The 12,752-nt window shown below is 34.7% G+C and overlaps 1 protein-coding gene across 4 annotated transcripts in view; it reads right to left on the reverse strand.

The window, feature by feature from the left end:
* col5a1 (procollagen, type V, alpha 1) overlaps positions 1–12,752 on the reverse strand; it is a 96,591-nt gene that overhangs the window by 20,699 nt on the left and 63,140 nt on the right. For all 4 annotated transcript variants that reach the window (XM_058758909.1, XM_058758908.1, XM_058758907.1 and 1 more), the window contains 21 exons: positions 12,503–12,556; positions 12,268–12,312; positions 12,083–12,136; positions 11,941–11,985; positions 10,580–10,633; positions 10,295–10,339; positions 10,126–10,179; positions 8,894–8,938; positions 8,494–8,547; positions 6,802–6,909; positions 6,658–6,711; positions 6,280–6,333; positions 4,293–4,337; positions 4,129–4,182; positions 3,500–3,544; positions 3,355–3,408; positions 3,212–3,265; positions 3,057–3,110; positions 551–658; positions 350–439; positions 55–108 (listed from right to left, as the gene is read on the reverse strand). In XM_058758909.1, coding sequence (XP_058614892.1) covers positions 55–108; positions 350–439; positions 551–658; positions 3,057–3,110; positions 3,212–3,265; positions 3,355–3,408; positions 3,500–3,544; positions 4,129–4,182; positions 4,293–4,337; positions 6,280–6,333; positions 6,658–6,711; positions 6,802–6,909; positions 8,494–8,547; positions 8,894–8,938; positions 10,126–10,179; positions 10,295–10,339; positions 10,580–10,633; positions 11,941–11,985; positions 12,083–12,136; positions 12,268–12,312; positions 12,503–12,556 — 1,224 coding nt within the window. The remainder of the gene's footprint in view (positions 1–54; positions 109–349; positions 440–550; positions 659–3,056; positions 3,111–3,211; positions 3,266–3,354; positions 3,409–3,499; positions 3,545–4,128; positions 4,183–4,292; positions 4,338–6,279; positions 6,334–6,657; positions 6,712–6,801; positions 6,910–8,493; positions 8,548–8,893; positions 8,939–10,125; positions 10,180–10,294; positions 10,340–10,579; positions 10,634–11,940; positions 11,986–12,082; positions 12,137–12,267; positions 12,313–12,502; positions 12,557–12,752) is intronic.

Consider the following 12,752-nt stretch of genomic DNA (forward strand, 5'->3'; position numbering starts at 1 on the left):
AAAACAAAGCAGTTGGAGAAGAGATGGACAAAAAGAGAGAGCATGTCTACTTACAGCGGGTCCAGGTGGCCCTGGAGGTCCTTCAGTCCCTTTCAAACCTGCTGACCCCTGCAAACACACACACACACACACACACATAAAACTGCTGAACGCACACAAACACATCCGTGTGCTGCTGCACGACACGTTTGATGGGTACAGGTGACACAGGGATGTACTATTTATACTGAGCAACAAACTAAAAGCTCAAAACATGAAAAGTGAGATGCTTGCATGTGCAGAATTTAAGGGTGAGTTACACAGAGTTTAATACTTGGGATAAGGGGTTTGTTTTGTTTGTGATACTCACCGCAGGGCCTGGTAAACCTCTCTCGCCTGGGAACCCTCGGAGTCCTGGAGGTCCGTCTTTACCTGTGGGTCCTGCAGGACCTGGATCTCCCTATAAGGACCAGATATGAATTGATGAATAGATAAATGTATTTGGATCTGTGTATATGTAACTTTATTGTGTGTAAATGTTGAAGTGCGTATGGCCTGAATTTGTTCGCACCTTTGCTCCCTCTTTTCCTGCTGGTCCAGGTAGACCCTGTTCACCGGGTGGTCCTGGGGGTCCAGGGTGGCCTCGCTCTCCCATTGGTCCCGTCTCACCTGTTGGTCCCTGAACAAAAAGAGAGATGGATTATGGGTAAGGTAGTGGGGTAGATGAATGTTTAGGGTGACAATGAATCAATTTAAAACTGATTTGCAATTTCAGAACGGCTTAATTCAGCAGTTTTCATGTGATTTATTTATGCATATTGCTATTTTAACAAATTATAACATTTTAAATCTAAATGAAAAATGAGCTATGATTTTTAATGCATAAATAAACATGAACATATATTATATATCTTATAAATTATATCTTTAAAACCTGAAAATTAAAAAACGAAAAGAGAGAAAATGTGAAATAAATCTTTAAAGATAAATCTGTAAGCATTTATCATTGACAATTATACACTAGTTAAACATTTTAAACAACTACTTATTTGACTTTATTTATCACGAATTTTCCACATTTTATTTTAATAGTAAATAACTAATAAATTGGTCAAACTAATAAAAATGATTTAATTCACCTCAGCAAAGCAATTTGAAGAGTTTGCACATGATTAATTTATGTATACTGCTAACATTTTAAATCTACAGCAAAACAAATAACTCATTATTACGAAGTCATATTTAAAGGTTGATTTTTAATCGATGCATCTGTAACACAAGGAACGGTTGTACTCCTAGTTCTTTCATAGTTCAAAAGTGTGTTTGTACAGTATAATCAAGGAAAGCAATCATAAAGTCTGGAAAACATACATTAATAAAGATGCTACAGGTGTTTCAGGAAGATCAGTGGATATGCAAATTATGCAACATGAAGAACGAAAGCAAGAAAATCAGATTACCGGTATATGCATCCATTTGCATGGCAGAGCATGTGTACTTGAACATCCATATGTGTGTGTGTGTGGCACTGTTGAAACCTGTGCCCACCTCAACATTTGCATAAAAAGCAGAATATCATGATTGCTTATGAATAATTCATTACCCAGTCAGCGCCAACATCTAACCGCATAAACAAAAGCATGTCAGGAGACAAAGCACAGACAGGCCAACAAACAGCCCATATGTAACCTAATGGAGCCATTATGATTCCCCGGTGACAACCTTAGGACACCTTTAAGATAATCTAATGAGTGAGTGATGGCTGCTGACAGCCTCATGAATATGTAGCACGTGTCTCTGGCCTCTGCCTGTGGTAGCCATGCTGGAAAAACAGATGGGTGAGTGGGGCGTGCTATTTTCTAAGCGAAATGCTTTATAATGTTTTATTCTTCTGCGGATGGTAGATGCGGCCTAGAGTGGAGCGCGTCTAATGTCTCCAGAGCATTAAAGATACAATAGAGTGTAGAAGCAGCTTAAAATGCTTGAAAACAGCCGAAATTAGCATAGCACTGGAAAGCAGATTTTTACATTTCCTGAGGGGCTCTTGCTCGTTCAAAATATTGCTTTGTGGTTGCTAGGGAGCTCTGGGCGGTTGCTAGGTGGTTTCTTGCTGGTCCAGGTCTTTGAAATATTTTGATCCTGGATTAAAGAAATGTCTGGACAGTGTTGTTTTAGTATTAGTTATATACTATTGTATTCATGTTTTGAATTTGCTTTTATTTGAATATTTTTAGATTTCAAGTTTTTTCAATTTTTTTCTTCAAGTTTTAGTAATTTGGTTACGTGTTTGTGCTTTTGTTATGTCATTTGTATTTTTTTTTTTTTTTTTGCCATAAGTCATTTTATTTCATAATATAAGTCGTTTTAGTAATTTTAATAATACATTTCATTTCAAGGCAACATTTCTAATTGTACTTTTAGTTTTTCATCTAATATTTATATTTCATTTTATTTAAACTTTATTTTTATTCCAGAAAATTGTAATAGTTTTAGTTAACAATAACAACACTGTCTAGGGTTAGTAATTTTAATAATTCAGCTTAACATATTTATTTCACTTATTTCATTTGAAGAGTTAATTTATAATTTTATTATTAAGTTTTTCATCTAATATTTATGTTTAATTTTATTTAAACTTTATTTTAATTCCAGAAGATTTTAATAGTTTTAGTTAACAATAACAACACTGTCAGCATATTTCATCCCAAAATCAAATAAAAATAAATATTATTTTACATAAATAAAATTAGATTTTTGAAGACTTATTGTGCATTGCTTTATTATTTTGATAAGTTATGTTTTCTGCCATTCCTTTGTCATTATTACTAAAAAAAACAAAAATTTAAAAAAAAATACTACCACAGTAATTAAAATAATCTTTTCAATTTTAATACTGAATACTAATTTAATACCGAATAAAAATGAAAAATGGAAAAATGGAGAGAAAAATCCATAATTGTCCCACAGATTTTTCTTATATATATATATATATATATAGAGGCACAATTTAGTGTGTAATTCTAGAATCATTTTGAACATTTGAAGATTTGAACTTCAGCATTCTGTGTTCCATTTACCTGAGGTCCGACTACACCTGGGGGTCCGGGAGGTCCAGTTTTACCTTGGAAACCCTGCCAGAAGAAAATACAAGTGAGTTTTTTAAGCATAAGTGAGTTTTTTAAGCATGAGTGTGTGAATGAAAGTGTGTGCAATCATATCAGATGCCACTCACAGTCTCTCCTCTTTGGCCAGGGTGTCCGGGCAGCCCGTCCTTTCCGGCAGGACCCTAAAAACAAGAGAGAGAGAAGAAATCAGGACAGATGATTGGATGAAAGAAGCATTTTTATAGTTATTTCTAGTTTTAACATCACTTACCGGTGGACCCTTAGGGCCGGGGAATCCAGTAGGTCCCGCTGATCCCAACGGACCCTATAAGACAGGAAAAAAACAAGTGTTAAATCTCTCTCTCTGAAGCAATAATCAATACTTTGGAAGGATTCGATTATTATTTATACCGTACCCGTTCACCGGGTGGTCCTGGGGGGCCATCGCTTCCTGAGTTGCCCTGTGAAGGAGGGGAGGAGAAACAAATGAGAAAAGGAAAATTAAACAGAATGTTTTAATATTTCAGAATGTTTGCATAAACGTCCATGCAAATGCGATGAATTATTAATAACGTAAAACTTATGCTTATTGCCCGAGGTAATGAGTGCCATTAAAGATTTGTTTGACTGATAGAGGATATGTAGATCGGTAAAATCCCTGTTGCATTTGGATTCGCTCCAGCTGAGCCGTGGAGACAAACCTTGCGTTTTGAAATGTAATAGGAGCACCATTTACTCCTGTCAACACGTTTAGCTTTCACAGCACAACAAATGATGAAAGAGGTTTAAAATATTCTGAAGCCCGAGATGTTTTCTTTCAGTAAGTCAGGGTGTGGTGTGCTTTTCCTAATTGAATTTTTATGTGCCAAACACTTGCTTTATGCACGCTTGAATGCGCGCATGATACGATTTTCTTGGTGTTTTTACATTTGCATGTCATATTATTTATAAGACCCTGAAAAGGGGCTTTGCCTCAATATGTCATCATCTCATTTCATTATATAATCTTACAAATGCAGATATTTATGAAAAAGGACAGTCTCACCTTTGGTCCTGCTTTACCAGTTGGTCCCCTCGGCCCTCTTTCACCACGGGGTCCCTACAGAAACGATCACAAGAAGTATGAGAAAGTAGTGTGCGAAATCAGTCCTAAACTGATCAGCAAAAGGGCACGTGTTGTTTGTTTTCGTGCTAACTATGTTGCCTTACCGTGGGTCCTCTCTGTCCTCGGGGTCCCGCCTTTCCTGCTGTCCCCTGTTTGTGATAAAACAAGAAGCATAAGAATTAATTTTAAAAAGATATTTGTAAAATTGAATAAAGTTTAATAAAATAAATATACATTTTTAAAATTAACAATAATAATTAAATTATGCATTGCATGAATAATTATCAATATTATTTATTCCTAAAGGATATCTATGTTATATTTAATAAATTCTAGTAAAATAAATATATAAATATTTTTAAAATTAACAATAATATATAATAATTAAACTGTCCATCGAGTGAATAATTACTCATTTCATATTATTAATTTTTAAAGGTATTTGTTACATTTAAAATATAAAAATATTATAAATGCAATAATAAAATATAACAATTAAACTACACTGTATACACAATTATTAATTGAATACTATTTTTGTTTTAATAAAAACGTTTACTAAAATTTTGGAGAAGTAGAGATAATTAAATAAATGTGTGCTTTTAAATTCTTATGCTTCTCTTTCCGTTTAAATGCCCTTTTCAGCGAATTCAGTCATTAAAAATTATGGTCAATAATTGTGTAATTTCAACAAAACTATAAGCAATATTTCTTTCAGCCTAGTAGAACACTGTGATTAATTTGATTATCTGTAGATTATATTAGCATCTCTCCATCTCATGAATACTTCATACAGATAGTTATGGTGGAACAAAGAAAGTTTTGCATCAACAAATGAATGCAGTCTGTGTGTGTGTGTGTGTGTGTGTGTGTGTGTGTGTGTGTGTTTAATGGCTTGAGAGAATAAGAGGTTTTTGGATTATAATGTGTTTATGGGAGACTGCATTGTCTTCCTAATGGCAGCCGGCTGCTGCTCTCAGCTTAAATGTGATGATATACAGCCAATAAAGCATCGGTGCGGAGAGCTGGGGGTTTACTCAGGGAATGTTAGCTTCCATACACTGAGACAAAACCCTATCGTGTGCACAAGTTGAAATTATTACTTTTATTACCTTTATTTGTCATTTTTATTTATTCTGCCTATGGTATGACATGACGGCGAGTAAAAGATGACAATTTTAATTTTTAGGCAGTGTTATTTTAGTATCATTTATATACTTTTTAATATTATTTATATATTTTTATATTTTCAGTTTTCATTTTAATTTTTGGTTTAAATGTTTATTTAAATATTACTATTTGGGTTCATTTCTGTTTCAGTTTTTGTTTTTGTTTATTTTTATATTTTCAATCTTCATTTGAATTCTAATGTTCAGTAATTTTATACGCTTTTGTAATTATTAGTTTTTTTATATTACATTTAGGCTAAATGTATTTTTATTTCAGTTTTAGTTTTTATTTATTTTTATATTTACAGTTTTCATTTTAATTTTAGTTTTAGTTTAACGTTTAGCAATTTCATGTTCTTTTGTCATTTATTATTATTATTATTGTTATAAATTATTGTTTATTTTCTATTTATAATTTATAATTGAATAATTTCAGTTTTCAGTTAATTTATAGTTTTTCCATCTAATAATATAATTTATATTACTTCAGCTTTACTTCAATTAAAATGTTTTTAACAGTTTTAGATTTAGTTAAATATTCCCCTAACAGTGCTTCTGAACTTCTGAATTGCATTGTATTGAATATCTTAAAATAACATGACAGAGAATAAAAATCTAACCGCAATAGAGCTAAGTTAATTTTCTTGCTCACTTCATAAGATTAATCAAATTGCATTCATTGAAGTGGTTTATATTACATCAGTTCTATTCTACGTTATATTATATCTTTTACATTATGTTAGCCTAAATGATTACCCTGCATTTCTTTCTCAAAATCCACAAACTTGAGAGAAAACCAGAGAGAGTATATCTTTTCGCTACTCAAAATACATAAATAAAATAAGATGAAGAAAAAGGGTGCGTGAGAGAAATAAAATGAGACAGGAAAAGTCAAAAACATATGGATCTCTTTTTTACACACCCTCGCGCCTTTCTCTCCGCTGGCTCCTTGGAATCCCTGGAATCCTTGAGAACCCTGAAGAGGAAAAGAGAGAGAGAGAGATTAATTCACAGGTCCATCAAAGCGAGGAGGGAGAGAGGGATGAAAGGAGGAGAAGAGAAGAAAAGTGCTGTTGCAGCAGTGCATGCTGGGTCACGGTCAAACGGAAAGCTGACACCAGATGGCATTATGGGTAAATCCACTTAGCTTTGATCAAGAAGTTCAAACATGTCTGCCTTCCAATCCCGCTCTAATGCATGCGCGCACACACACAACCTTGTCCTTCTATCAATACATGCACACACTCGAACACAGCCGCTGTGGATGCTGGGTAATCGCAGGCAGATCGGGTTTATTTACCTTGGGGCCTTGTCTTCCTGGATAACCTGGCAACCCGGGCACACCGAGCTTACCCTAAAACCAAAGTACACAGAAGAAACATAACTAATCAGTCGTGACAAAACACTGACAAACATCACGATGCATTTATAGATATACACTCACCTTCTCTCCGGTCGTCCCGAGTGGTCCAGGATCTCCAGGTAAACCGGATCTTCCTTTGGGTCCCTCAGGCCCGTCTTCACCTCTGGGTCCAGCAGCACCAAGTTCTCCCTGAATGCATTAGGACTTATATGAGACATTTCCCCTCAGAAACGAGAGATTTTTATATTTTTTAGAACCCTGTTCCGATGAATGATACATACAATGATAGGATAAATTACAGCTGTATGTCAGCCAATCATATCAGAGAATACTTCATTTACATTAACATTGACTGATGTAATAATTGAATGTATAAATAATAAAAGTTGCTTTTAGGGGAAAAATACATTGAAAATGTATAAGAACAAGTCCCTTTAAATTCCTCTGCAAACTTCCCAGTGGGCCTCAAAATGACTTAAATGTTTTAAAATAAGACAAAAAAAGCTTTAGAATAACGTAAAACAACTAAAATTACAATATTTTAAAATTTAATTCACCACCAAATTTCTAGAATGTAAAAATGTAATTATTTTAAATAATTCAATTATTTAAAGAAAACTTCCAAGAGGGCTTCACAATGTTTTAATAAAAAGAAGAAAAAAAAAAAAAAAGAAAAAAAAAACCCTTTAAAATGAGTAAAACAATTAAAAAGTAACATATTTATTCAAATAATTCACCCCCAAAAACTTCTAGAAGTTTACAATTAATTATTTTAAATAATTAAATTATTTACAGCAAACTTCCAAGGGCACCAAGATTACTATAAACGTTTTAAAAGCTAAAATGCATATGATATTTACTAATTTAATTCACCCCCCCAAATTTTAACAACTAAAAACTATTTCTTAATCCACCTCCCACAATTCTACAACTTCACTTTTTTATTATTATAATTTAACTACTTATTTTACTTATTTCCATCTCCTAATTACTGTAAATTAAAAAGGGGTGTCTTCGAATGTTTTTGGTTGGACATCTTTGAATAAACGATCCTAGAATTTAATGATGAAACAAGTTTGTGTGTTCAGTTAGTGTGTGTTTGATGTTTTTGCCACTTTAGAGATATAATAGGCAAAGACTGGCACTTGAGCAGCATGGGAATAGTGAAGTGTGTGCGTGCGTGGCATTTAACAAGAGTAAATGGTAATTTGGGACAATGTCCACCCACTTAAATCCAGAAGCGTTTGCATATTGGTCCCTAATAACCTAGAGCGGTGTGCGCTTGCTCATTACAGACATTTACTCAGCGCCACGGCTGAGTCAGCGGACTTTATAACAGCAAAAAATCAGATCAATTAGGCTGGGTGAATATTTTACATGCCCTTCGACCGACTTCTGGAGTCCTAAATGACAAAATTTCTCGGCATTTTGTGTGAAAAATGCCTGTAAAATAGACTCAGGAGCGTGTCGTCTGGGGATATGTGATCGCTAAGGTGTTTTTAACACATTTCTATGTGGCCAGATTCCCAGGTTATGGTCCGTAGGGTCCTTTTTTCTGTGGATGTCTATTTTTGTTCAAATCCCAAAGCAAGTATGAGCAAAAGTAATAGTGATGCACCACTAAATATAGACCCACTGTGATTTATGTGCCTCCTCAGAGATGCTCTGAGAATTAAAGATCGACCCAAGTGAAAAGAGAAATCAAATCCCATAATTCTCCAGAGATAAAGCCAAAAACAAATAACCTCTTCAACCTGCGAATAAGTCTCTTACCCTGTCGCCTTTGATGCCCATATCTCCCTTAAATCCCGGAAATCCGTCTTCTCCCTGAGAAGGAAAGAGATGAAGATTTGACACTGAGAGCGTTGCAAACTTCTTTTCGCACATTATACCCCTTTTTTGACAAATGCAAAGGGACGGATCTCCATGGCAACTGCTATTTCTGCTATTTGCCGGGGCCTGATCTTATTTTCCTGCTGCACTCTCGCAGGATACAACTTTTTAATGACCAAAGCGGGAAGGTCAAAAATGCATCTTGGAGTACACCGGTTTCCATATTCAGAAGCAGAAATGAAACATTAATGACACAGGAGCAGTGCATTAGCCATCGGCACACACACACAACAGTTCGTCTCCATACGGACGCAGTTGCACGAACACACTCTGAAATTACCTTTTCACCCTTGTTTCCTTTCAGCCCGCGGACTCCATCAGCACCCTGCAGACAGAAAGAGCGAAAGAGCAAAAGAAAAAAGATCAACAGAGTCCATCTAAACTTCAAACATCTGAGAAACCGAACCCCTGAGATTGACTCACTGTATCACGAACGCTGACTAGAAACCATGAAGGTGAAAAAAGCTCCCAAAACCTAGCAAGCTGCATTACACTCTACTGTCTATTCACTGTAGGCAGCAACCCGACTCACAGTGGATTACAATAGTGCATTTTAATTGAATTGCAATTTTTTTATATTTTTTTTAATCTATGCTTTAATTTGGTATGAAATATAGGTATATTTATATTAAACAATTATCTTGATTCTTCACAATGCATTCTGGGATTACATTTTCCACATAGAAAATGTCTTCTAACAATAATATAATGTAATATAACATAACAGGGATTTAAAATCTATTAATCGCACCAAAAAAAATGTTGTTTACATAATATGCGTGTGTGTACTGTGTATATTTATATGTATATTATATTGACAGCCCAATAAAATATAATATAATAATCTTTTTTTATTTCAGGCTTTAATTGAGTTTTTAATTGAGCAGGAAAGCTGAACAACCAATAGCTTTTTTTCCCACTTTGATTCAGAAATTCATCTTCATATAACTTCAGTGACTCTCTTCTAACTGTCTTCTAACAATTAAATCTAACAATCTAACAGTGACTTTTGTATTTGGTACAGTTGCAGAACAGTTTAACTACCAATGCTTTTTTAACTTATTGGGTCAGGACACAAAAAGATTTGACTGACTTCTAACAATAAATAATATATAAAAAATAATCTAATATAACATAATAATTGAGAAATGTATCCTCATCACATTCAAATTGGACACAAGTGTCTCATCAGTGAATTACCTGCACTGCCTTACATTTTGGCCAAAAGAACTTCTCTCAGAAGTTGTCTTTGATGCCTAAAATGCTGTCTAGGTAGGCAACTTTTGGAAATTTTGGAAGACGGCTATAAAGTTCAAATGATTCTACCTCAGGAAAGTATCAGAAACATTGGCAGGGTGCCGTCTCCTTTTCACTACGAGGAAAAAGCTAGAGGCAAAATGAGTTGGGTGACTTTTCACTGACATCTTACTACTACAGAGCTACAATACCCACTGACCAATGAGAGATCGTTATGAGTGCTGCTATGACCAATGAGGATTAAAAAACACCTGCCTTAACACCTCGAGGCCCAGGATATCCGATCGGCCCCTGAGGACCAGGAGGTCCCTGTAAAACAAAATCAGTTATCGATGGAGTTAGTGATCACATCTGAAGCTACATTTGTGCAAGAGAAACTGCCTTTAATACAATCTCCGGATAGAAGAATGAAGGATAAACATACCAGATGTCCTTTCTCTCCGGATGGCCCTTCTTTTCCTGGGTGGCCCTGTGCGCGTGACACAAAGATACAGAGAAATGACACGTTATACTGCAGTAATTAAGATATAAAACCATGAAATGTGGATACAATAGGCATTGAGAATAGACACGAACAATGTGTGTCTGCGAAGAACTGCCAGGCAGATCACTGTACTGTAATTATTAATACAATGAAATCTCTCTGATACACAAACAATGGAGCTTGAGATGATCAGACGTGAAGCGTGTGTGCGTTTCCCGGACTCACCGGAGGTCCGTCGGCTCCTGGCATTCCTGGTAAGCCTGGTTTTCCAGTGGGACCCTGAGAAGAGGAAAACCAGCATAAGCACTCAGTCCATTAACACTCAGCACACACTTCCTGTTTCAACACACATTCATGAAGATCATCCACTAGAGCGATCAATACGTTAAAGTGGTCAGTGTGTAGAAGGGTTAATGATATATATCAATGTCAAGAATTATGAAAATCTGCTTTAAAAGTATGTGCTCAATTCTTAAATATGTAAGCTTTGTATTCATGCAGGGTTGAAAAAAAACATTTTCAATCGATATTTTAATTTAATGACTATAAAAAAATCAAGTGGTGTAAGTAATAGTAAAAATTAATCAAATGTACACATCGTCATAATTATTTTCAAATCATATCATTTCTTGTTTTATGGTTTTCTTGTCACATAACAGTAAAATGGCTTTGATTTGGCAGTCAAATGTTGTTGTTTTTTAAATATTATATACTACTACTACTACTACTAATAATAAAACAAAACAAAACAGTTAATAATAAACAATAACAAAATATTTCACCAAAATAATTATTCTTTATTTCAATCTGCAATCTTAAAGCCCAGCAAAAATAACAATAATAACAATAATTTCAATTTAGAAATGAAAAGGTTATAATCTGTAAGATTTTTTTGTTCTTGAAAGAAGCCTCTTATGCTCATCTGAGCTGCATTTATTTAATCGAAAACACAGTAAAATCAACAAATATTGCGAAATATTATTACCATTTAAAATAACTGTTTTCTATTTCAATATATTGTAAAATGTAATTTATTCCTGTGATGCAAAGCTGAATTTTCAGCATCATTACTCCAGTCTTCAGTGTCACATGATCCTTCAGAAATCATTCTAATATGCTAATTTGCTGCTCAATAATAATTTCTTATTATTATCAATGCTGAAAATAGTTGTGCTGCTTCATTTTTTATTTATTTATTTATTTTTTGAAACCTTGATACGTTTTTCTCAGGATTCTTTAATGAATAGAAAGTTGAAAAGAACAGCATTTATTTGACACACATCTTTTGTAACATTATACAGTTACATGTAAATCTCTTCACTGTCTTGATCAACTTAATGCATCCTAGATTAATAAAATGATTAATTTCTTTCAAAAAAAAAATTTACCTTAAACTTTTTGAACAGTAGTGTACTTATGAAATGTATTATAATCTTCATCACTAAGAATAAATGTCTTGTCATTAAACATAAACATTATCAATAGAAACCCACACACACACACACACACACACACACACACAACAATTAATAATCCATTAACCAGAGAAGCATCCTTCCATCGATCATCCACACATGCTATCTCACCTTCTCTCCTGGAGGTCCGATCGCCCCCTGAGGACCTGGAAGTCCCTGTGGAAGAGGACAGGATTAGAGGATATTGACTGGTTAATGAAGTCAACGATGGGTGGGATAGATAATGTCTGAGTGGGCGTGGCTTGATGAATACCTGAGCTCCGGGGTTGCCTTGTTGTCCTGGAGGACCTGGCTCACCTTGAGGACCCTGACGATGAAAACAGAAGCATAATAATGTGAATATGTGTGTGTGCAGAAGTAAGTTTGAATGTACAGAAGTGTGTGTGTGTGTGTGTGTGTGTGTGTGTGTGTGTGTGTGTTTGTTTGTCTCAGACTTACAATGTTTCCTTTAGGTCCAGGATGTCCATCCATACCAGTCACACCCTAAAATGATAAAAGGAGGATCAAAATAAATGAAAAATATTTACACATTTACATATTCTCACATTTAAAAAATATTAAGACATTAATAATTAAGCTATGTATTTGTAAGTAAATAAATACCACAAAGGTTAATGACTTGATTCAGATGAAGACGGTAACTGATTCAGATTAAGATGAAGTTTGTACTCACGGGAGGTCCTGGGGCCCCCTGGGGACCTTTGGGGCCCAACAAACCACGAGGACCCTGAAAAAGAGAAAACGGAGAAACATAGAGTTGTGTTCAGCTGAAAGTGTCTGATAATAGAGGCATTACTGAGATAAAGTGGGTAGCATTCACCCAGTCATGTGACCTCAACATATATAAAACAGCTTTTTCTATGCCTTTTATATGGTTTCTCATCTCATGTGCTTCATTTTAGACATACTCGCCTAAAGCACTA

This window comes from Onychostoma macrolepis, chromosome 21, assembly GCF_012432095.1.
Source record: "Onychostoma macrolepis isolate SWU-2019 chromosome 21, ASM1243209v1, whole genome shotgun sequence".
Classification (NCBI taxonomy): Eukaryota; Metazoa; Chordata; class Actinopteri; order Cypriniformes; family Cyprinidae; genus Onychostoma; species Onychostoma macrolepis.